Genomic DNA, 25,331 nt, shown 5'->3' with positions numbered 1-25,331 from the left:
CTTTGCCACTGAATCAAGTAAGGAGATGGGCCTGTAACAGTGAGTACTGTCATGGTCACCGTTTTTTAAGAACGGTACGATTGTGTATGGTGCCTGTGTAGGTGGACATCCTGAAATGGCTGCAGCATTAATAATCAAGGTTAAGGTTGGTACCCAGATGTCCATGTTCGAGATGTAAAGGTCTGGACTGGGGGTATTCTATCAGGGCCTGGAGCCTTTTTTTTCAACCCTACTATGCCCTCTCTTGCTTCCTCCATTGTAAAGACCCCATTAGATGTACCCTCACCTAAGCACAGGTCTTCCTTCTGGGTGGGAGAGGACAAAAACATGTCCTCAATATGCTTTACCCATTCTTTTTCAGTTATGTGGGCGTCCAGTAGGTTGACATTGTCATCTGCCAAAAAAGGATTATTTATAATGCTGCAGAACTTTGAGCTGGTCATCAGAGTGCAGTCTTCCAGTTAAACAGGGCAGCCTTGTATAGTCTACGACAAGCCTTGGCAATAGAGGGATCTCTTGGTATGGTACCAAGGGCTACAGTCAGGTTCCTGAAGGCACATGAGCATTCAGGACCGAAACATCTCGGTGCCAAGGGGGGTCACTGTGCCCCCGGGACCTTTAATAAACTTGCTAGGGTGCCTGATATGACCCTAAAGGCCTCTAAGATATCTATAGGCTTGGCCAGCCGATTTATACAGATTGTGAACTCCTTCTCACAATGAGAACACAAGGACTTGCAGAACCAATATGGGGCAGGGCCGGACTGGGAACCAAAACCGTCCCTGGCAAACTGCTTGGCCGGCCCCCCCTGGGTGAGGGGGGGTGCAGCCGAGCAGTTTGCGAGGGCCTGTTACGGCCGATTTTGTTACAGGGGGCCGATATTGCCGACCCCGGTAACACAAATGGCCCCCCAGGGGCCCCAAACCTGCTCCCACCCTAGCAGCCGACCAGGGAAACGCCCGGTGCCTGCTACGGCCAGTCCGGCCCCAATCTGGGGAAATCTGCACCCACTTCAGTCTCCTCCCACCATCCACTGTTGTCAATGACCCCCTGGTTTCCACATTAGTATGTTGTACGGCCCGGGCCAGCAAGTTGACAAACACACTGAGTTGCGGTCGCTAAACCTGCTCACCTGGATGGAAAAGTCCATGTGTGCAAAAAAGGGTGTAGAGAAATAAAGTCAATAAGGACTCACATCCTCTCCCAGTAAAGGTGTGATGGATATCCCCCTTGTCTGGGGACATCTTGTTCATGGCTGAGGTTAGATCAAACTAATTTGCAATGGCTTTGAGTATGTTACCCTGCGGTGAAGGTTCAATGTGCAAGCCAGATAATCACGCACAGCCCATGTCTTTATTCTCATCACGTCTCGGATCCCCACACACATGAACGGTAAAATCTCCTGCAATCAGAAGGTTAGTATAACTTTGTTTACTCAGGTACAAATTTCTCACAAAAGAACTCAACCGAGAGATGTTACAAACTTCGGCAAAGGGGGATAGAGCGTTATAAAAATTCAGAATTAGCAACTTATTCATCTCACTGGAGAGCCACAAGCTCTGCAGGGTGGAGAGCTCTGAAGGCACCACTGCAAGATACTACAAACAGCCAGAGAGATAAAGCTAACTAGACCCCCCTTGGCTCTACCCCACTTGAGGAGCTAGCTGGTACAATGAAGTTCTTACGGCCTTACAGGAAAAAGCCCACGTTTCCTGTAGGCATATCAAGTCAAACCATCTTATAAAGATCTTTCAGTCACGGTCATGAAATTTGCCAGCCCAGTAATGTTCCCAGAAATAAATCTGCAGTCAGTAGAACCTGGAAGGATCAGTCCCAGGGGCCCAATTGTATGCTGAATTTGAAGAGTATTACGTTCTAGTAAGGCTCCAGAGGACAGTCAATCACAGCAGTCTAATGATCCTAATGGCGCAAACCTGTTAAGCAAGTCTATGCCAGTGTCATCTTAAGGATTTTTGCCAATCCTGGCAAGAAATAGTTCAACTGTTTTTGTGTGACAATTTTAAGATATAATATAAAGTATTGCACTGTTTTCCATCATGTGGGCATAAATGGGTAAAAAAATTCAAATTCAAATTTGTTTCATACAGAGGCCCCATAAATATCTGCTTTCCAGGACCCCAAAAATATGTGTTTCTCGGGGGCCACAAAAATCTTTACGATCGAATTGCTTAGTAGATAGAATGTACATAGTTTCTAAACTTTCAATGCACAGTACTGCACTGTTTAAGAAAGAAAAGTGTCTTAAGTAGACAGACAATGTTTATCTTATTTCTCATAACCGCGAGCCAGGTTGGACACAAACTCTAGTATAATTTCTGGCCAGTGAGACTGGGGCCCTCCACTCCTACAAAAATGGCCAAGCAACCTAGAGAAGATTGCAGACAGTCAGCCACCAGAGAGGAGAACACTTAACTTTTGTTATTGTGCCTTTCTAACAGGAGAGAATAGGTGTGGCGCCGCGTCTAGGGCGACTGACTCCGGAATCTGGGGATCACAGTCCAATCCCCGGCACAAGCAGCAGATTAGCCCCGCACCATTAATCTTCCCGACGGCCCCCAGTGCCTAGAGACCCTTACGGGTGAATGTGCGCTTTACAAATGTGGATTATTATTATTATTACCTAGAGAGAGAGACAACGTAATTTCTATACACAAACCAGACAGGTGGCCCCTATAAAGGTCCATTCATATAGCGCACCATCAGCATTTAAAGCTGTAGTGTTCTGTAGTTGGCCTTGAGCAATGAATCAACATTTACCTGAAATCCAGGAGCTGGAATAGGGATATGAAACTCCCCCATCCTCAGACATCGCAAACGGGATCCGACCGGTCTCGTACAACATTGGCGAGATGCAGTGCGCAGCGCCATCTTTGTCAACATGTCCATTGGTAACAACATTATCCCCAAATCTAGAAAGAGTAAATAAAACCACTATACCTTGATATTCGCAGAAAACAAATGCACAATCCATGTCATCAACTTTGTATAAAATTCTGCATCGCTTTGTTTTTCTATTACTGTGGGTATGTTCTGGGATGAATTCAATGCACTGTGTCGACAGCTTCTCAGAGGGACCAACAGGCAATCCTATATCCTTTGTTGCAATCCGACTGCAACAGCACAACATGTAGCTAGGTCACCTATGAATGCAGTTTTGATCCATTTCTTTTTCACTCTCTTTTGTTTATCATGGATAATCAAGAGCAGTTGTGTTTCCTCACTATTGTCATAATATGGAAACACCGGCGGTGAGGGAGGCGGGGGGCGGGGGGTGGAGAGGAACTGATGGTCGCAGTTAAAGGTACCAGTGGCATGACATGACAGTGGAGGGAGTGCAGGGAGATTGGTGCCACTCGTAGAGGTGAAAGGAAACTAGTGTCACGTAGAGAGAGAGGAATATGAAATCAGGATGGAGGGAAACAAATTACATAAAAGCAAAGATGTGTGGGAGGGGTGAAAGTCTGTGGGGCAGATTTACAAATCCCTTGCGCCTTATTTACACCGCCGTTGCTTCACTTTTGTGACGCAGCGGCGGCGCAAATCCTGCGCCATGGTGCGGGGTACTTACAACGTGACGCATCTGGGAGATGCGTCACATTGTAAAGCCCTGTGCCACATGTAGGCGTTCCTGGGCAGGGGGGGCATTCCAGCACAGGAACGCCTCCTAAAATTGGCTGAGTGAAATCTACAAGATTTCACTCAGTCACTTTTAGGCCCATGCTGCGTCAAAACCCTGCGCCTGCCTGAAGCAGGCGTAAGGATTGACGCAGCATTACCCAGATAGGGCCCCCAGAGCATTGCTGGAGCTGCGTCGCACTTGCGACGCAACTCCAGCATTGCGCCACTTTCGCGGCACAGATGCGTCACGCATCTGTGCCGTTTTTGCACCATGGTGCACCGCATTTTAAATGCGGCGTATCCATGATGGCGGAGCTGTGGCGCACAATAACTGGTGCATCCCTGCTGATATACAGGGATGCCCCAGCTATTGTAAATATGCCCCTATGTCTGCAGTATGAGGGAATAGCAGAAACTCGTTTTAGCAGGGGTGTCACTATAACCATTAATTTTAGAGAGGAAGCAGCAAAAAGTCTGGTTTGTGGTTGGATATTGAGGAACAGGAAACCGACGGTAAAGATGTTTCTCACAAAACGCAGCATTTGCTGAGTACACCTTTCTAAATAATGGCAGGGTCGGACTGGTCTATAGCGCTTGTCTGAATGGTCAGTGTGTGGACTGGTTTTTGGCTGTTTGTGGGTCCGTTTTATCGTCTGCCGGGTCGATTTTTACAGTTAATTTCCTTAAAAGCAAGCATTGTCTGCAGGAAGCTCAAATGCAAGCAGTCGCTTCCAAATATTGCAAAACCCTTATACAGCCTTTCTTTACAAGTTCAAAACTGCCCTGATTTGCAAACGTGGGCCACCTTTTAAGCGATATAATTCACTCGTGGGGCCAATTCTTTTTGGTGCCTAGGCCTATTTACTCTCCCAGACCAACCCTGAATATGGGAAATGCAAATGTGACTTTTCCTATCTTCCCACCACTATGGGGCCTGCAGTTTTTCATTTCACCGCATAAGTACACTGCGTCCAAAACACAACACAAAGAAAACAAGAGAGAGGAATCCCAGGATAGTTCTAAGTCGATTCTGTCAGCTAAGGTCCAAAGACATTTTAAAATGTTAATATTTTTTAGAAGGTCAAATCCACAATAATGTTCTGAATAAAAACCCACCTCACACTGACTACAAAAACAATGCTGTAGTTTGTTCTGAGCTGGATGGCCATCAGTTTCTGGTGGTCTTGATGGAACAGGAGTGGTGCACTTACCTACATGTTATGTTCGAGGCGACATCAAAAGTCACATTGAGCACCAGAATGTCTCTGCCTCCTAAGAGAATCCCAGACTGTGGTGCAATCTGAATGCAGAACCTCCTGTAATCTGGGCAGCAGGTCCCTAGGTTCTCACAGGTGGGCCTACAGGAGCAGCCGGGTATGTTCTGACCACACTGCCCTGCACAGGAATGGGATGCACCTGCCAGAAGAAATATGTTTGGAGAATGTGGTGAAAACAACACTAGGAGACAGTTACATGTGGTGAACGATGTATACATTAGGAAGAACTTAGCAAGTGAAAAGTGGACGCAGCCAGTGAATGCAAATTCTTGCTGGAGTTATGGGGGCAATCTTTCTGTGACTATATCCTCTACTGTGAATGGCTATTCTAATTTCACTTTACTAATGTTGATGTACAATGTATTTAATGACATTGCTTTCAATGGGCCTTCAGCAGCTAGAAGGCGAATACATTCCAATAGAGCACAAGTCTTGCAAAATGCTGATGCCTGTAATGCTAGACAAGTCACAACTTATGTTGTGTTATTTTTGTTTTTAAGTATAGTATTTTATTGGCATTTTCACAATAAAATACAAACATCAATGAAGCATATTATACCATATATCAATTGCATACAAAACCACTAATATTAATCTCTCCCTCACCCCGCAAAGGCTCAGTCCTAACGTATGCATGGTCCAAAACAGTACTACAGTTTACTATTGGGCAATAGTAGTGGAGCAGACAGTCTTCATTAACATCATTATTTAGAGGCGCACAGTAGGCCACAGGTGTCCCTACTCCAATTACCCCCTGCCTGTTTGTTGCCTCCTCTAAATCAGAATCTATGGGGGTAGCTCATCTGGAGGAGACATTATCTCAGAGAGCATTGCCGCCCAGGCCCTCATGGCATCTTCTATTTTTCCACCTTTGCGTGACTTTCTCATGTGGCACCCCTCAGCATTCATCCATTCAGCCATATCTTTCAGCCAGTCTTCAACTTTCGGTGGTCTGGGCTACAGCCGCCCTGTTACAATCTTACGTTTTGCTAGTGTCAGTCCCAGAACTTGGAACCTTCTGCTCACTGTTTTCTTGTTGCAGCCCCAACAGGCACCGAGGTATCTCCCTAGGGATCTTCCAAACCTAGAACTGTAGCTTGAAGTATGTACTACTAATGCATCTTCTTTCATTCAAGGGTCAAAGTTAGAGTTTGGTGCAATAGAAAAACCTCTTCAATCTTCTGAAGCAAATGCTGAATGCGAAGGAGATTGTGCTGCCTAAACTTCCTAACGAAGGATTATAATGAAGGCAACTCATCCTGTGGAATCTAATCCAGACTAAGAATAATTATCCACAAATTTGAGTGGCTTCCATTGTGATTGAGCTTCAAATGGGGTCCATGGGCCACCCTGTGCCTCAATCCTTGTTCCTTCAAGAACCAGCACTTCCAAAGCTGGGAAAGGACTTTATTAACCTGTTCACCGTGGAAGTTTCAGATTTTGTAGCCGTCCCTTTATCCGGTGCCTCTGGGCCAACATCACAGTAGCATACACTAGAGGCTAGAGACTCTGCAGGGCGTTATGAGAAACAGGCACTCTGTCCATGCCGACCACCCCTTACTTACTTCAGTCAGGTGGCATCTTCAATACCAAATGTCAGCTCACAATCAAATAGGTGATCCTTCCTTTTTCAGGAAATTATTAGGATGCCTCCATCCCGAGGTCCTGTCTTACATTAACGAGTTTCTACTCATCCACCTTATCACTTCACAAGCCCTATTACCGCTCTGTTCTATTCATGTGGCCTAAATATCTTCGGGCACAAATATTTCGACCTATATATTGTTTACTAAAATATCACACTATTGGAGTTAGAGTTAGAAAATCTACACCCAATGGAGCAGTATCTTTGTAAGCAATATTCAGGCCACGATATTATGTCAAACTTTATTGTTGTTACTGTATTCTGACAAACTATACCCTCCGTCTTTCTCCATCTCTCTCTCTCGCTCGCCCACTTTCTCTCAATCTCTCGCCTCCCTCCCTCTGTAGGGCTTTGGCCTCTTAGATTGGCTAATTAGGTGCAGTAACCAAGGGGCATTCCTAATACCAGTGAGAGTAAGGGGAAACAGGAAGTATTCGCTTATTTGTTTGAGTTTGATTTGATTAATTATTAAACTTTACAAACATCAAAATGACATGCATTACTGAACATGATTTCAATTACGCATGTATAAAATATGAAATAATCTTTTCTATTGTGTTTTTCAATGAAGAATTTACACATAACTAGTCTACCGTGAATTCACTGCATATTTCATAAACCTTTCAAAACATCAAGTACATTTTTGAAGTAAAGTAGCAATGCAGTCCCTACCATATAGTTTTCCAGGTTCATAAAATCAAATATAAACAATAGAATCTTGTGTTCAAGGAATACATTGAGGGCTTGGCAATATTGTTCGAATACAGACAGCATATAATAGTAGAATAAAATATTAGGTCTCTGGCTGGCTCTTCAAGTTGCGCAACCATTATCTTCTCTCATGCATATACAGTCCTAGGATCTCCCCATAATTTCGAAAAACAAAATAGGAGTTGTCTACGGCAGAATTAGAGAAATTACTTATTTACACCCAAAATTCAAAATCTTGTGTATTTTACATAATTTGCACAGGATGATAGCCAGTCTATGAGATTTGAATCCGTTGTTGCTCCATGCAGAAATCAGGGCATGTTTTATGCTCTAGATTTGGCACCCTGTGTCTTAAATTTCTAAATTTTGACTTGGGGTTCTCTGTCAGGCAGCACATTTGTCCTTTTGATTTTTTTGAAAAAGACAGAGTTGTACACTGGCAGTATGCTGCCAGGTCCAAATGAGTTTAATTAGGCCCTACGCGTTTTGGCTCCTAGAGCTTTTTTCAAAAGGGGCAATCCAATCAACACAATATGTACTTGTGATAGTGTCATGAACAAAAAGAAAGGACTCACACTGGGAGAAACTAGGTGAGCATTCATGGCGGTCATCTTATAATGTAACAATCATTTGTAATCAGCAACAGATTTCTCTGTAAATTATTGCTCATGGCAATTTAACATCGCTCTTTTAATTTATAATCGATACCTCCAATCTGTGCATGTAGTGCATTCGGTTTTCAAAATTAAATTAAGTAGCAAATGCAAATAAATTATAGTTATATCATGAATGGAATATCATTCAATGAACATCAGTTACACTAAATTGTGGTTCCTGAAGTAATATACTCTCTGTCCATTTCAGCAAATTTCATTTAACACGTAATACTTTTTTGTCCCCTTTCCATTGGTCATCCAATGATGTTGTCGTGCCAGTTATACAGCTGTACAGTTCTGTGCCTCATTCTTATATGGAAATTGAGCCAGAGCGGGCTAATCACTGATGAAATATTTTATTGTCGCTTTCTAATGTAATGTCAGCACAGTTCTTGAGAAAATTATTACTTTCTGGAATAGATACAGGAAGAAAATAAAAACAATATTTAATCAGACATAATTAGCTAATGAGACCACTTGTACTCAATTCCATATTAATATATATATATATATATATATATATATATATATATATATATATATATATATATATATATATATATATATATATATTCAGTACGTTGTCGTCCCAGCATCCAGTAATTCGGAAAAGACGAGGCAAACCCAAGTAGTTGTGCGTGAAGATTTATTTACAACCCTTCACCATTCTGCCATGACGCGTTTCGGCCTGGCGAGGCCTTGATCACATCATATATATATCACTTTACTGCCATCTCTCTCAGAATTCCCAATATTCAGATTTGGCACATTATCCGTTACAAACTTCATCCACTGTATTCTTTTCAAATGAATAATTCAGTTTGCCTACTGGCAGTAATTTACTTACACATTGGTTATCCTGAAAAAAGGACAGGACGCCAAGTATGTCGGCCACACTCAGCTTATCACCAATGTGTTAAGGTAAATGTATCGAATGCTCAGTAGTTTGAGAGCACCTGGTGGTCCATACTGCAGCTGACGTGTATTAATTTGCTTTGGGTTTTCTCCACAACTAATGACAGAATACTAGATCATGTTATGAAGCAATGGTGAGGCAAGGGACCCTTTAAATCGGGTATCATTTTGTAAACGGTGAGTGTTAATTTAAATTTAAATTCCACTGAAAAAACCTTTCTGGGGAGGGGGGTGCTATAACTACAGACAAATGCTCTGACAGAAATTCCTTTTACATACTACCAGTATGGTGGAGGAAGCAATTCCTTTGGAACTCAGCAAAGTTCCTAATATTATCAAACTCCAAATCAGGTCTTAGTTTTGATGGTTTTCTTCTCTTGGGTGCAGATAAAAGACCTGTCCTCTGGGGAAGTCAGGACTGACCACACGAAGTGGCTAGATCTGGAATACATATCCTAGAATTACATTTTGGTGTGGGACAAGTCTCTTTGGATGGCTGTCTCCTCCAAATGGAATTTCCACTAAATGAAAACCCTTCGGACCTTGCACAATGCATCTGCCTGCATCAATAAAATGACAATGCTTCTATTGAGTATTTATTGGTAGGGTCAGCTTATAGGCATGAAGCAAACAGAGCTCATTTCATTTTGGTGCCACTGCTTCTTTCTCAATAGGCCCAACAGATCAAATGTTTATTCATTCACGCTTTCATCCCCAAGAACATTGGCACCGGTGCTGATATGAGTAAGTGGTTCACTGTAGCCTACTCATGAACATTTCCTACTACACAGTCCAGACCGAACTGCAAAGACAGGTCCTCCCTGGACCGGAAACAAGCATCCTGAGCAAGGGACCCATGTCCAGACGTAGGTCCCTTGCTCAGTGTGCCACTGGATTCAAGCTAGCCTGGCCTAAGAAGGGTGACATACCCTGAAACCGGTCCCAGGATGCTTGTTTCCGGTCCAGGGAAGACCTGGCCTGGCAGTTCGGTCTGGACTGTTGCCATGAGGCACATGGTCAAGACTGATTTGCATATGGCAGGGTCTAACCTGGGGTGGCATGGTGAGCAAAAGAACAATGGATTTAACCCAGATCTTCTGACTGGGGGAGAATGTTTGCATTGTCAGCATTCCGTCCATCATTTGTTTGCTGCAACACAGTGTGATTTACAGCGTTACTTACTTACAATTCTTGCTCTGCCTTTAGGCCCTTGAGACCAAAGGTAACAAGGGCAGTGCCAGAAGTACAATAGGACAACCCAGGCATAGCGAATGCCTGTGACGACCCTTGTTTGACATCCACGCACAGCCTCAAAGTGCACCAGCAGACACTGTACTATGGCGTCCCTGAGAAACTTTTGTGCATCCACCCTGGTGGAAGACCTGTCCCCTCTACTGCTGAAGAAAGCAGATCCCATCAAGATGATTGTAATAGTACACAGAGGTAATGCAGCATTCTCACCTGGCTTGCACTCGGCCTCTTCTCCGGACCATGCTCCACTGGACAGACAGGTCCTCACTCGTGGACCGAACAGGATGAATCCAGGGTCACACGTGAACTTGACTTCGGAGTTAAAAATGTACGAGGTGCCTTCCTTGGTCCCGTTTGCTGGACGGCCCAGCCAGCCACAGCACACCACTGAGGACAGGAGGGGAGGGGAGTTAGAGTAGCGCCTACGTAGGTTCATTAAAACTGGAGCAGTGGGAGCTGCAAGCATCAATGCAAATGAACAGAAGTTTCCCAAGCTGGAAGCAAACTTTGGCAAAGCAGCAGGTTTCACTTTTAAATAGAGCGTGCCCAAAGACAGACACTATCCATGCTCACATCGATAGAGGTCACACATTTTTGTACATACACTTACGCAGCAACAGGCATGGAGACAGCTGAGCACACAAAGAAACACATGAAAAGTCCACTCTCCACAGACCACCCCAGTCACTGTCTTGCAGCCCACCAGACATTCAGCCAACCAGGTGTTCAGGCAACCAGACAGGTTGTGGTCTGCAGAGGCTAACAAACATATAGGTACCCCTGCACACAGACCAACATTTAATCTCCAACACACACACATAATTCAGGTAAATACACAGACACACCTAAGACACATTCTATTCGTGTCTTAGGTGTTTCTGCACCGGGAAACCCTTTTTGGGTAGCTGTCGCGCATTATACATTTAAGAAATAAACTTAACTATATGAAGCAGTGGAGGGGAGGCTCAGGAGTGAATGTATGACATGTTTCCAGGCAAAACGCGGTGAATCAATATTGCAAACTCCCATCTGGAGTGGTAGGAAAGAAATCTTAATTAAATTATGTCTAGAAGTTCCTGCGCTCAAAACATCAGAACAATAATAAAGAGAAAGCACAAGGATAGTTCAAGATGTCCATGTAGGGCACATGCAACATCAACAGGCAGGACACAGCCAAACCAGATAATGAGAACACTTTATATGCATCACAGGCTCTTCACAAAACTAGATAACATAACATTTTACTGTGACAGAAATAAATATGTGATAAGATTACTGAGAGATAGATGGACTGATTGGTGGTTGCTTAATTTTGCTCCATGGAAATTCAGTGTGGTCGGTTAATAATTATCCCCATTAGAGAGGAAGCCACCTTCAAGGTGCCGACTCTCAATCCGTCCATGGCCTCTTCTTGGAGAAATAACTTCTACTGGGCAATGGACTTTAGTCTCCGTGCCCTTCAAGTCTATCCCATTTGGGTGGATCATCTGCAGGTAATAAGGCTCTACGATTTGCAGAGAACAGGCGCATCTGACAAGCAAGACTGGCCTGAATCCAGGGCACGCGATTCTCTTTTCCATGTTCTTCTGCCATGAAACAAGAAGTCTGTCCACCCTAGCAGGGATCCCGAGACTCCAAAGTCTGCTGGTCTGTTGCCTTTCTCCTGAGAGTTTTGATGGGAGGGTACTTTTCACGCTGTTATGGTGTGATTCCATTCAAAGCGAGATATCTGTATGCCGCAGGAATCGACCCTCCATTCTTGCCCGTTAAGCTTGTGGTTTCTCTCTTGGCTCCATCTTCAAGTCCATCCTCTCCGGGCTCCAAGAAAAACCTATGTTGGGGCACAGGTACCTCCCCAACAACTACTCTGTATTATCTTATGTTTAATGCTTGCCACCATCAGAATTCCCGCTCTGAAACCCTGTTTTTCTCCCAAGACACACCTTCATCAAGAGCTCTATCTGTATGATATAAAAGCTGGCAAGCATGTACTCCAGGGTATGAGTAAGTTCCTTCGGCCTCACAATAACTGTGTAGACAATTATAGTTATTAACCGCTAGTTTTTCCCGCAGGACTAGTTCTGACATTATTTTCAATAACCAAGATTGTTTCTTGTGCTTTGCCAAGTCGAGTCTTCATCAGATGTCCCCATGGATGGGTGGAGCTTCAAGGAGAGGCACACACGCCCTGCACAGCCAAATTCAGTGTATGAATCATATAGAAATTCCAGGGAGTGAACTATTCCCATCCCTTTTTCTTACCACTCCACAACTCTGCCGACTCCCTTGTTGGGTCAGTCACCCCAATAATGCAATGATGCAGAGATGGTGAGCAGGAAGTTGTGCATGTTCCTTATGTGTTTTTTCTCAATAATAATTTGAATTGTAATTTACACATGGTCATTGACACACACTCACAATCACCACTGCTACAATGACCACAACCGCCGCTGCTGCCACATCACCGACACACCCCCACCTCACCTGGCTTAAGACTATCCACCATCTTCTGATGATGCTGATGGGAGATCTTGGTGGTATTTCCAACCATGAGTCTCCTGGTTGTGAGGGTATCGAACCTGCAGAATTCATCGGACTCACAGAGCTTCCGCATTTTGTCTGTCAGTGGGTCATTCGGGTCCTCCTCGATTCTAAATACAGGTATATAGCTGGGGTCATGCTTAAAATAAAAGCTATTTTCCAAGGACAAGGAGTCGTAGGTGAAAAGGGTTGTTTCATTCGTGATGGACCCTGAAAAAGAAAGAGAAGTTCCCTTTAATCTGGATCCAGTGGCGTGGCGTGACACAATCACCTCAAGATGAAAGAGCATGTAATGGCATAACCCCAGGGAGTTCTCAGGCATGACCTATAGCTAAAAAAAATGTACCTTTAGTGGTGAAAGAATGATTCTCTCCATCGGAGTAGGGCAGAAAATAGGACTGGGCTCCAAAATAAAAGGTCCCTCATAAGCAAATCAGATACCTTAAAAAAGTAGCCTTCATTTGCAAATCAGGGCAGTTTTTAACTTGTAAAGACAAGCCATGTAGATGTTTTGCAAGCTATGGGAGATGGTTGCATTTGTGCATGCTTCAGGCAATGTATGTGGTAATTTCGGGGACTTCAACAGTAAACACTGGACAACAAGACCACAAAACAGGCCAATAGACTGCACTGTTAGACCAGCCCTACTTCCCCTGTATGCCAGTAAGACCATGTAACAGCCTATGTCACAGGCAAACATGGGAGGGGATAAATGAACTGCTCTCCATCTATGTTAGATCCCCTCACAAATCCCTACGCAGGTGCAAACACATTTTGGGAGTCTCTTTCCAGTAATTACCATAACCCACATTTTTTACTAGGAGGTGTACTAAAGACAAGCATCTGTAATTCAATAGGTCTTGCATTTACACGTTTTTGAGCTATTGGCATTGTAAATGAAAATTCCTTTTATTTATGTTTTGGTTTTTAAAACATAAATAAAAGGCATTGTCATTTACAATGCCAATAGATTAAACTCTCGCAAATGTGAGACCTATTGCATTCCAAATGCTTGAAGGCATCGCTGAGTTGCCCCCTTCTGTCCCCCATGGCCCCTGAAGCGCTCCCCGTTTGCTACAAATTAAATAAACCAGCCCGCAGCCAGGGCCGGTAGTAGGTGTAACTGCAGGGCGGTGACGTAGGGGGGGGGGGGACAGGGTGGGGGGTAGTGATGTATGGATTACGGACTTTAACAGGTAAGTAAACATATAAATAAATAAAACGAATTTGGTTGTGTGCACTGCATCACCAAATGCGATGCAGTGCGTGCAACGAAATTCGTTTTATTTATTTATATGTTTACTTACCTGTTAAAGTCCGTAATCCATACATTACTACCCCCCACCCTGTCCCTCCCCCTCCCTACGTCACCGCCCTGCAGTTACACCTACTACCGGCCGTGGCTGTTAAGATAGGTAGAACCTGTGTGGGCAGGATATTGTGCCGAAAATATCAAGGACTAAAATATTAAGAAGGTAAGTGCAATGAGAGATGTATAGATTTACTATTTTAACTTGACATATACGTACCTTGAAGAAATGTATATCCTCAAGGTGTATGTGTGTGGAGTTAAGTATAGTTCAAGTTTGCTTACCATAGATACTTACTTCATGATATTTTTGCCCTCGATATTCCCGACACAATATTTTGTCCATACAATATTGTTTATCTGATATTTTGTGGAAGCACTGTAACTGAGAGCGCAAAGTTTGCTTGGACAGGTTGCTTCAACGGTGGGGGGCAGCCCATCAGAAATATTGGTCTCCCTTGTATAGATTCTGGCTCTGTGAGTATTATTCCAAGCGTAGTTTGCTAGTTGGGGTTTTCTTGCTGGTATTAGAGAGTTTGTACCATGATAATATCATTGCTGATACCGGAATGGGGCAATGGAATTAAAGTTAAATAATAGGATATTTGCAGCATGAAAGCTCTGTGACAAATGTGATAAAATAACTATGGGCCAGATGTAGGAGCCCTAATACCGGTCGGTAACGGCCGAATTCGGCCGTTACCGACCGGTATTAGGGTTTCCAGATGTAGGGGGCCTATATTTTACCGATTCTGTAAAGTTACCGAATCGGTAAATTTACAGAATCGGTAAAATACCGAATCGGTATATTTACCGATTCGGAAAAACCATATGTAGGTGGCACTCCTAAGAGTGCCACCGGCCCTTAAAAATCGGTATTTTACCACCCAATCCTATTGGGTGGTAAAATACCGAATTCAGGTGTGCATGCACATTTGTGCATGCACACCTGTGCACTGTGACACACAGACATGCCCTAAGGGCATGTCTGTGTGCCACATTGCACACAAGTCCAGAATTGGGGTGCTAGAGGGTTTCAAAGTGACACCCCCTGCACCCTTGCAGGATTCGGTATTTACCGATTCTGTAAATACCGAATCTGTATTTCACATTGATTCCTATGGGCTTCAAGGCCCATAGGAATCAATGGGAAATACAGAATCGGTATTTACAGAGTCTGTAAATACCGACTCTTACAGATTCTGTAATTTTTTACCTACATCTGCCTCCTTCCAATTTACCGACTTTTAAATACCGAATCGGTAGGACTCGGTATTTAAAAGTCGGTAAATCGGATTTACCTACATCTGGCCCTATAAGCCCTGAGGAAGAGGGTTTGTGTCCCTTGAAACACGCATTGACTGGCTTTCTGATTTTGGATCTAATAAACCAATAAAGAAGTATTTGATGAAATATACCAAAGATGTGGTGTGAACTACTTTGAGGCAACTGAAAGAACAAAAAACACGACTTACATGAAATAATATTAAGTTTGATTACGTATCTATGGCCCAGATGTAGGTAAAATCTGATTTACCGACTCTTGAATACCGAATTTTACCGATTCGTTTTTTTAGATTCGGTAAATCAGATGTAGGTAAAAATTCGGTCATTTTTACTGAATCTGTATGATTCGGTAATTACTGAATCGGTGATTACCGATTCGGTAATTGCTATTGATTTCTATGGGCCTACAGGCCCATAGGAATCAATGTCAATTACCGAATCGGTAAATACCGATTCGGTAAAATGACCGTTTTTGCAAGGGTGACAGGGTGTCACTTTGACACTCTGTTGCACCCCTGATTTTGGCTTGTGTGCCATGTGACACACATACATGTCCTTAGGGCATGTATGTGTGCCACATGGCACAGGTGTACATGCACAGATGTGCATGTACACAGGTATTCGTTATTTACCATGCAATAGAATTTCATGGTAAATAACAAATCGGTAATGGCCTATGGCACTGTTTTCAGTGCCACCTACATCTGGATTTACCGATTCGGTATATTTACCGATTCAGTATTTTACAGAATCAGTAAATTTACCGAATCGGTAAATTTACAGATTCTGTATATTTGAAGGCCCCTACTTTTCCACTTGCAAATACCGGTCGGTAACCGCCGAAATCGTCCGTTACCGACCGGTATTTGCCGACCTACATCTGGCCCTTAGTTTGATAGATTTAAAGTAAAATGTAAAGAGTGGAGCAGGTGAGAGGTGAAGGAGCCAGGCCATAGATCCCTAACCCCAAAAACATTTTACTATTGTTTCACATACCAATTACTTGTTTTTTAAATAAAACCGGTGGTAAATAAACAAAACTTCTACTGCAATCAATGCTACACCTGGATGATCTGCATTGCAACCAAGAGGGTATGGCCTCTTTTTGTAGGCTTGATGTGTTCCCCAGACTAGAAAAGATGACCAATGGAGGTCTTTCTGAGAGAAAGCTGGGAATACTTGCTACTTGAGAGAGAGAGATAAACAATGTTTATTTATACCATAGTCTTTAAAAGTAAACACAAACATTTGGATCCTCATAGTGGTAGCATAATTAAACCACTTCCTACTTACAGTCTGCCCCCAGCGCGTAGAGCTCCTCGGCAGTAGCATTGCTGGGCAGGGCTGAGCCATTCCTGAAGGTGAAATCATCCTCTGGGTTGCCATTCATGACACCTAGTAGGCCCCCGGTGTCATTCAGAAACTTCTCAGGAAGCAGAACCATGACACTCAGGAACTCCCCCATTGCTCGCACCTCCACTCCGGCTCCAGAGGGAAACATCACCGTCACATTCTTCCCAGAATTCGAGAAGACAAATACTCCTGCAAGGCAAGGCAGCACAGATTCAGAGGAGAGGATATCTAGAGGAAGAATGCAGGAAGACAGGAAGGAAGCATGGGATGAAGATAGGTAGGTAGGACAGGAGACATGGTGTGGAGCAGGGAGCAGAGAAGGAAGGAGTAGCAGAAGGTAGGCCAAGATAGGGGAGTAGGAAGAGAGAAGGAGGGAAAAAGTAAGGGTTAGGGAAGGGAGAAAGGTGTAAAGAGGTTAGGAAACAAAGTGTGACTTAAAGAAGGAAAGGTTATATCACCGAGGAGGTAGCATAAAGGTAGGATGGAATCAGGAAAGATTAAAGATGGAGTTTGATGTTTTGAGGTAGATAAAGCAAGACAGCTGGAGGAGGGATATAGAAAGGAAATGTAGATAAGGGATTGAAAGTGTTAGGGGTTGGAATGAAGAGTGGTTAGAGGCAATGTGGACACATGGGAAGAGATGATGACAACAAAGTGTTATTTTTCTATGGTCTCAACACACATTTTTACAGACAGAATTTATATATTGAAGACACTCTGCAAGAAAACAGGACCTCGAGACAGAAACCGCCTCAGAGGTAAGGCATTTGACCACAAATGTACAAAGTGTATTCACAAATATTCCTCATAAAACTATCTTTTGATGTTTTCAGATGTACCTGAAACACATGCAGTAACTGTGATAAATGCTGAATTTGTGAGGTTTGTTTTAGTATTGCACTTAATTTTAACTATTTCAGATTTCTGAGTCATTTCTACAGGTAGGCACACATGAGCACAGTGGGCTTGAAAGTGGCATCCACATACACAAATCCTTTCATGGATAACTATTTAAAACTAAGTTGTTTTGAGCCAATACAGAATTTAATGTTAAAATGCTGATTGGTCTGCATCGATTCGTGAGCAGCATGCACTGATTCATTTAGGAAAGGATGGGCAGGAGTAGTTTTGTTCACACAAAGAGATCTTTAGGGAGCTTAGACAAACTGGTATCCAGTGCTTGCTATGCATCCAGTACTAGTGGTGGTGTGTAACTGGTTGTAGTATGGCATTGATGTTAGAGGTGCTGGCTGATAGAAGCATGCCTGGGTACAGAGCTTTGGTTGCACTATTTATTCTTAAAATCTACGAGGGAGGCAAAGCTCACCTATAGCAGAAGGAGTATCTAATACACTTCCTTAATGCTTAACACATTGGATGGGATGAAACCAAAATGGCTGACCTGAATTCATTAAAAAACAATTATCAGGACATGGTATGGTCAGCCTTGCACTTGATTCATGAGAAGCATTGAAAAAAGGCCTGCTGCAGTACAAGTAAGGATTGCGCCCTATAGAAAATGCACATGTATGATCAAGAATTCTGTTTGACAAAATGTGATGGTTGAAAGTACATTTTAGAAGGAAAATAGTCCCTTGTGCACTAGAATAGAAAAAAGGCAGAAAAATACACCAAAAGGTCAATAGCATTATGAAGAATGGGAAGTCCTCCTCAGGCGTTAGCTGCGTTGTGATTGACAGTGACTCAAGGCTCTGGCATAAGATGCTGATCCATATGAGCCAGTGGCAGAGGAGTAATGGCCAAAGCCTTCTCTGTATGTGTAAGCAGCCTAGCAGACAGCAATGATGTCAATTCAGACCTAAATATTGTTTGAACTTTAAGTGTATGTTTAATACACAGTACATAAGCACATAATCAGGCATTACTAGGACATGAGTGCACATGGGTTTCAAGACTCACCCCAAGCAGGGTGAACACAACTTTTCATCTTTCCAGGGTTGATAATGAGCCCAATTACAGTTCATAATAGTGATACCTGTAATTTACAATGCAATCAAATCGTAAAATTGTGAAAGTTTGCTGTACATGCTAAGGATTTTATCATTAAAGCGGTTGCTTCAGTCTGAGGTTGGACTCTTATTTCTGAGGCTTATTGATAGCTAAAGGAATAGGATTTGAAGACATGTTTAAATATTAAATGTTTTCATTAACACTTCATTACTGCGAGATCATACTAATGTTATACGCAGAAAGAAATTATGTTTATTCACTGTCAGTGGCAGCTCCTCCACTATGACTAGGAGCGTCGCCCCATTGCTCTTGAAACTGTGCAAAAAATATAAATAAAATGATAATAACAAGATTTTATCCTCATTTTATTGTTCTGTGCGGGACGCAAACCAGGTTGAGCTTACCAAACAGTCATGCGCACTTAGCAGGTTAGGCCGGCTAAACTTAGCATGTTCACTTAGCATGTTCTCCACCTAGCTTCATTGCACAGCCCGGTGGAGAACATTTCCAGGTGCCCAGGCACTGCCTGAGTGGCCAAACTGGCCAATCACAATGCTGCTGATGCAGCGTTGTGATTGGTTGGAATAGTCTGGGAGCCTGGGTGCTTCCGGTGTTGCCAGTGTCGAGTGAGGACGGAGGAGAGGCATGCGGCGGCAAAGGTACGTTTTTTTTTCATCTCCTCCGTCCCACCACACCATTTCAGAGGCAGCTGCCTCTGTTCACAGTTTAAATTGTCTATAGCTAATGTAGGCGTGAATGTCAAAATGTCTAATGTTGTTTGCCATCTTGTTTTGTGACACATGAACATTTTTATTTCTAGGTAAGCTGGAGTTTTAATTGTCGAGCACAATGTTCTGTTTCCTTCTTTCCCATGTGAAGAAACAGTTTCTTTTCTTAGAGATTATTGTGGAATGTTTGAATGATTACTGCATTTAAGAGACACCTGCATTGCGCAGGACTATATACCTGCATGGAACAAGTGGAAGCTGTGAATATTAACTGTATTCACCAGTCCTTTTTGGCTAGAATTCCTTGTTATTTTACTGCTCAAAGCCTCAGCGTATTCCAGCTCAACCAGAACTGTCTACATTGTCATTTGACCTGGTAAATAAGGAGTGAGTGAATAAAAAAGAGACAGCTTATGTGCGCACACAAATCTATATGAGTGAGTATATGTGTGTCAGTTGAGTCAAGGTTTATATGAAAGGGTTATGTGATTTACTAGGGCTTGCTAGTACGCATATGACAGATAACGACTACTCATGGCAAAGTTCTGTCTATGCGACACAAACTCAGAGCCCATGGCTGACATGTGGGCATTCATGGCAACATTCTGGCTATCTGTCGCATAAAAGGGTACATTTGTGACATTTGTTGGTATTCAGGATGATATTCGGACTTTTCCTCACATGCCATGGGTCCAGCCATAACAAATGTTGGATATTCATAGTGAAATTTGCCTATGCTTCACATAATAGGGTCCCTGTCAGGCTGCATAGGGGGCTAGTTCATTTCACAATGTGCCTTCCTTTAGACAGAGCTTGCTGAATGTGGAAGGCAGGGAGTTGGAGACTGCATTGTACACCTATGGACTACAAACATGGCTGCCCAGTGGGAAAAGACTAACAGTACCTCCAGGTCACTGAAAGACCTCGTGAGGCAAGACCAGAAGGAACAGTAGGAGAACATTTTCATAAGAGTTATGGCGTCTGACAACATATCTCAGCAGGCTTCACCACTTTGCCATCGATAAAGTTCGCAACCAGTCTCCCACTTCCCAGTCTTTGTTTTTCCCCCATCCCTACCTTTTGCTTCTAATATTTGATATATGATCATCCACAGGCACCTTTCAGATACTCACGCTTGCACCAAGTACTTTTCCAGACCCCTTGTGAGATGCTGTTTTTGTGGGCTCCAGGGTCAGTATCCAGACTTTCCCTATGAGCTCGGTTTAGCCTTCTGGTAAGTGTAAAGAAGTAAGTTATCTTGGCCGAGTGTTGCATATTGCTTAATTCATATTCTAATATTGTTGAATATAGCCACTGTTCTGACCATTTGCCTTTCTCTTTGCAAGTTATTCTTTCTGAGTGGATCCGTATACAAACAATACTTGTTGCTGTACTAAAGATTGAGACAGCAGCAGGCCTGAATTGACAGAGAGAGTCTGTGCTGTGTCCTTTTCTTTCTTTTTCCTTAATTTCCTCCCACACCTGTTACTGTTGCTATGTTACTCCAGCACCCAGATAGGAGCACATGGAAGGTACATTCTCTTACAGCATCTGAATCCAGGAAAACCTGACTGCCCTCTTCTTGACATAATATGAGTGTTAGAAATGAGGGTATCTAGTTGGCAAGGGTTTGTACCTTTGTCCAAGTAGGGACCCTTCTTCCTAGTCAGGATAAGGGAGTTACACTCCTAAAATAACCCCTGCTCACCACCTTGGTAGCTTGGCACGAGCAGTCAGGCTTCACTTAGAGGCAGTGTGTAAAGCATTTGCACATAACCAACAGTAATACAGTGTAAGCACTACAAAAGGACACCACACCAGTTTAGTAAAATATCCAATATTTTTGTATACTCAAGACAAGACCAAATACAATAGAAATCCACAATACAGTACTTTAAAAATAGTTAATTCGCAAGATGTCTTTAAATTGCCAAAATACGTTGAAAACACAGTTTGCACAAGTTGGTAGCTTGGTCCGAGCCCACCGCAATGCTGAAAACAACAGTCTCGCAGTTTCAGCTGACCGCGTCGGTACGAGCCAGCAACAGCGTGAACAGACTCGTTAACAGTACCTTTCTTAGTGCGGCTCACACGGAGGTGCGAGTCGGTCTTGGCATCCGTCGCAGTTGCGATGCAAAGTGGAAGCGGTGCAAGGTGCGGTGTCCCCTCGATGCGGTGCAAGCAGCGGCTTGGTGACGATCGTCCAGACGGCATCGATGGGACCAAGGCTTGCGGTGCAGGGCATGACAGTGCTCGATGCAGTGCTGGCAGGTTGCAGTGTAGGCGACAGAGCCGGTCGTGGCGTCCGTCGAGGTTACGTTGCAAAGTGAAATCGGCGCAGGGCGCGGTGTTCCCCGATGCGGTACAGGCAGCGGCTCGGTGACGATTGTGTAGACGGCGTCGGTGAGACCAAGGCGTGCGGTGCAGGGCGAGACGGTGCTCGATGCAGCGCTGGCAGGTTGCGATGTAAGCGACAGAGCCGGTTGGCGGGAATTGCCGGTAGCGGAGACGGACAGCTGTGCGTGATGAGGCAGTCACGGGTGTCGAGCCAGCGGCACTTGTGTCGGTGAGACCAGGCCAATGAGGTGAAGCGAGGCGGTGCGGGCTGCAGTGCCTCTCGATGCGGTGCAGGCAGCGGCTCAGTGACGATCATGCAGACGGTGTCGGTTGAGACCAAGGCTTGCTGTGCAGGGCAAGACGGTGCGGCCTGCGGTCCCTTCAGGACACAAGGCCAGCGACAGAAAAGGTGACAGAGTCGGTCGCAGTACCCTCTTCTCTGTGGCAACTGAAACAGCGGTTCCAGGAGCGGTACCCAGAGGTTGATGAACTCTTAGCAGTCCCTGAGACTTCTTAACAGTAGACCAGCTCGGGTTCAGGCACTTGGAGATACTCAGCACAAGTGGAGAAAGTTCAGTCCAGTCCTTTCACTGCCCAAGGCAGAAGCAGCAGCTGCAGGCCAACCCAACAAAGCAACACCACAGCAAAGGGGCAGTACTCTTCCTGGCAGCTCTTCCAGCTCTTCTTCTTGGCAGGTTCCTTGATTCCAGCGAGTTCTAAAGTCTTGGGGTCTGGGCCCCAATATTTATACCAGAAATTCCTTTGTCCTCTGAAGGCAGAGGGGCATGTACCTAGTTTAAACCAGTTTTGTGTGAATTCTGCCGGTGTGCTCCTTTTTCCTTTGTCAGTGTGGGCCAGGGTCCTCCGACGCACCACAGGAGGTGGAGCCAACATTGTGGAAGGCAGACGCAGCCGTATTCAGACCCAGGTTCTACTCCTCCCACCCATCTATGTGCAGATAGGTCCATTCAGCCTTGTGCTGACTCACCCTGTCTCCTGGATTCTCCCCCAGCCCCTGTCACTCACAAACCAGACAGACAATACACAAGCTAGCAGAGGCAGGCTGGAGGGTTAGGTCAGAAAATATCCAATTTCTGAAAGTGGTGTTTTCAAACACAGAATGTTAAAACCAACTTCACTAAAAGATGTGTTTTATCATTCTGAGTTTCGGCACACTAAACTCGAATTTTGTACCATGTTCCCTAAGTCAGTTAGGATTATAGGATGTTATAATCAATCTGCCCTCTCTGGCCTATAAGGAACAGGTAGCCTTGCAATAGTGAAAAACGAAGTAGGCTGTAAATCAGTATCAGGACATGCCACACACACCAGGGCATGTCCTACCTTTCACATACAATACACCCTGCCCATGGGGGTACCTTGGGCCTACCTTATGGGTGGCTCACATGTAGAAAAGGGAAGGTTTAGGGACTTGCAAGTGTGTGCACTTGCCAAGTCGACATGGCAGACCCAGCTGCAGACAGGCTCTGCAATAGCAGGTCAAAGTTACACTTTACGGGCTGTTTGCGTGGGTGGCACAATCCAGTGCTGCAGCCCACCAACAGCCTTTGATTTATAGGCCTTGGCACTCGCAGTTCACTTTACTAGGGACTGACACATAAATAAAATAAGCAAATCATGGAAATACCAATCCATAACACATTTTATAACAGGAGCACTTGCACTTTTCCTCTGGACAGCAGTGAGGAAAGTGTGCAGAATCATTACACCAGCAAAAACAGATTAAAAAATGGGAGGTCAGAAAGCAAAAAGTCAGGGGAAACACGCCAAAAGATGCCAAGTCTAACAATGAACATTCACTCCCACTTTTCTTTTTACTATTCAGACTTTTGCTTGACAGTCTGTTGCCGTTCAGGATGAAATTTAGGTTATCATAGATATTCTAGTGGCCCATCATTGACATATTGTAGGAATTATATTTTCTATACAACCATATAATAGCAGTACATCAGGACATACTGTGGGCAGTGACAGCAGCGTTCAACCTATCGTAGGCGTGAAACGCACCCATCCATAATATATTGTGGCCCTTCCTGGTGATTTTCAGGCTATCTCTGGAATTTAAGTAGGTAATTCCTGAAATAATCTGTGCATTTATGGCAACAGTCTTGCTATCCAGCCCTGCTGAACATTTGGTTTTTATGTAATTAAATAGAAAACAATTTCTTAGCCTAACATTACTGAGAAACCATTTCATCTAACCTGCTTAATGGAAATTTTCAGAATGAATGGCATTTACCATTTCTTAGAAACCAATTCATAGAATATTATTTTGATTGAAATTGGCTTTTGAATGCTTATGTTTTTTAATGCATTGGTTGAAGATCTTACATTCAGAAAATTTTGTCGGAGATATTTATTTCAGTATTTTCCATTAGTTGACATGATTTATATTTATATATTTTGCATTGTCAAACAATTACCTGGGATGATTTTAATTTGTTAATCCATCACCACCTGTAAACACCATCCATCACTGACCCATCACAACTCCTTAAAACCATCAATCCCTGTCCCCTTCAGTCCCTCACCACCCCAACACTCCACCCATCTCTTAGCCCTAAAAAACCCCTTTCTATGCCTTAACTTCAATTATTCCTGACCCCCTAAAACCCTAAAACCTATCCTCACCCTAAATGTTACTCATCCCTGAACCCAAAAACCCCACAGTAGTCCTAAACGCCTCCCAATTTTAATGTCATTTTGGATCTTTCCTATAAAATGTTTCCTTTAATTTTCATTTTTTTGTATTTCCCTAAAAGTCACTTTCCTTAAAATTGTTTTTCCATGATTTGGTTTCTTCCAATGTAGTTTCTCAATTTTTATTTTCCACTAATTCACACACATCACTGAACTTTACCTTTTCAGACATGTTTCTTCAAAAATTCTACTTAGTTCGAAGGTAAACCGAGACTGGGCCCAATTCACTTCATGCATCCCAACCTGTAGTCCATCATAGTCACCCACAACCCCTAGCTCAACCCACTCTGCAACTCTAAAAAACCCTTTCCACACCTAAACCCCACCAATCGCATACCCTTTAAAACACCTCAGCACATCCAAACCCCCATCTCTGAACCCTAAAAAATGCTCATCGCCCTAAACACCAGTCATCCATGACCCATAAGAATGAATCACACGAAGCTACTCATTTCAGAACCCTAAATACCCCTTTCTACATCTAAAGTCCCCGAGTCCATTAATCACCACACTACCCTAAAAACCACCTCTTCGTGAACCCTAAAAACTCTTCTCCACCCCAGCCGCTACCTATAATTGAACTTAAAAACCTCACCAGCCCTAAACTTTGCCCATCCATGAAACCTAAAACCCATCTACACCATTACACCCCACCCATCCCGGAAACCTAAAAAATCCTCACACACCTAAACACCACTCATCTGATAACCCTTATAACCCGTCACCACCCCAACACTCCACCCATCTCTTAGCCCTAAAAATCCCCTTTCTATGCCTTAACTTCAATTATTCCTGACCCCCTAAAACCCTAAAACCTATCCTCACCCTAAACGTTACTCATCCCTGAACTCAAAAACCCCACAGTAGTCCTAAACTCCACCCAATTTTAATGTAATTTTGGATATTTCCGTTAAAATGTTTCCTTTAATTTTCATTTTTTTTGTATTTCCCTAAAAGTCACTTTCCTTAAAATTGTTTTACCATGATTTG

The 25,331-nt window shown here is 43.6% G+C and overlaps 1 protein-coding gene across 1 annotated transcript in view; it reads right to left on the bottom strand.

Moving 5' to 3' along the window:
• Positions 1 to 25,331, bottom strand: part of SUSD2 (sushi domain containing 2) — a 1,032,760-nt gene that overhangs the window by 731,199 nt on the left and 276,230 nt on the right. Inside the window, exons 11-15 of the mRNA XM_086943298.1 lie at positions 16,525 to 16,773; positions 12,579 to 12,845; positions 10,305 to 10,481; positions 4,851 to 5,055; positions 2,779 to 2,930 (exon numbers count right to left, since the gene is read on the bottom strand). Of these exons, the coding sequence (XP_086799424.1) occupies positions 2,779 to 2,930; positions 4,851 to 5,055; positions 10,305 to 10,481; positions 12,579 to 12,845; positions 16,525 to 16,773 (1,050 nt within the window). The remainder of the gene's footprint in view (positions 1 to 2,778; positions 2,931 to 4,850; positions 5,056 to 10,304; positions 10,482 to 12,578; positions 12,846 to 16,524; positions 16,774 to 25,331) is intronic.

This window comes from Lissotriton vulgaris, chromosome 11, assembly GCF_964263255.1.
Source record: "Lissotriton vulgaris chromosome 11, aLisVul1.2, whole genome shotgun sequence".
Taxonomy (NCBI): domain Eukaryota; kingdom Metazoa; phylum Chordata; class Amphibia; order Caudata; family Salamandridae; genus Lissotriton; species Lissotriton vulgaris.
The sequence above is the reverse complement of the archived record's forward strand: the minus strand, read 5'-3'. Positions and strand labels throughout refer to the sequence as shown.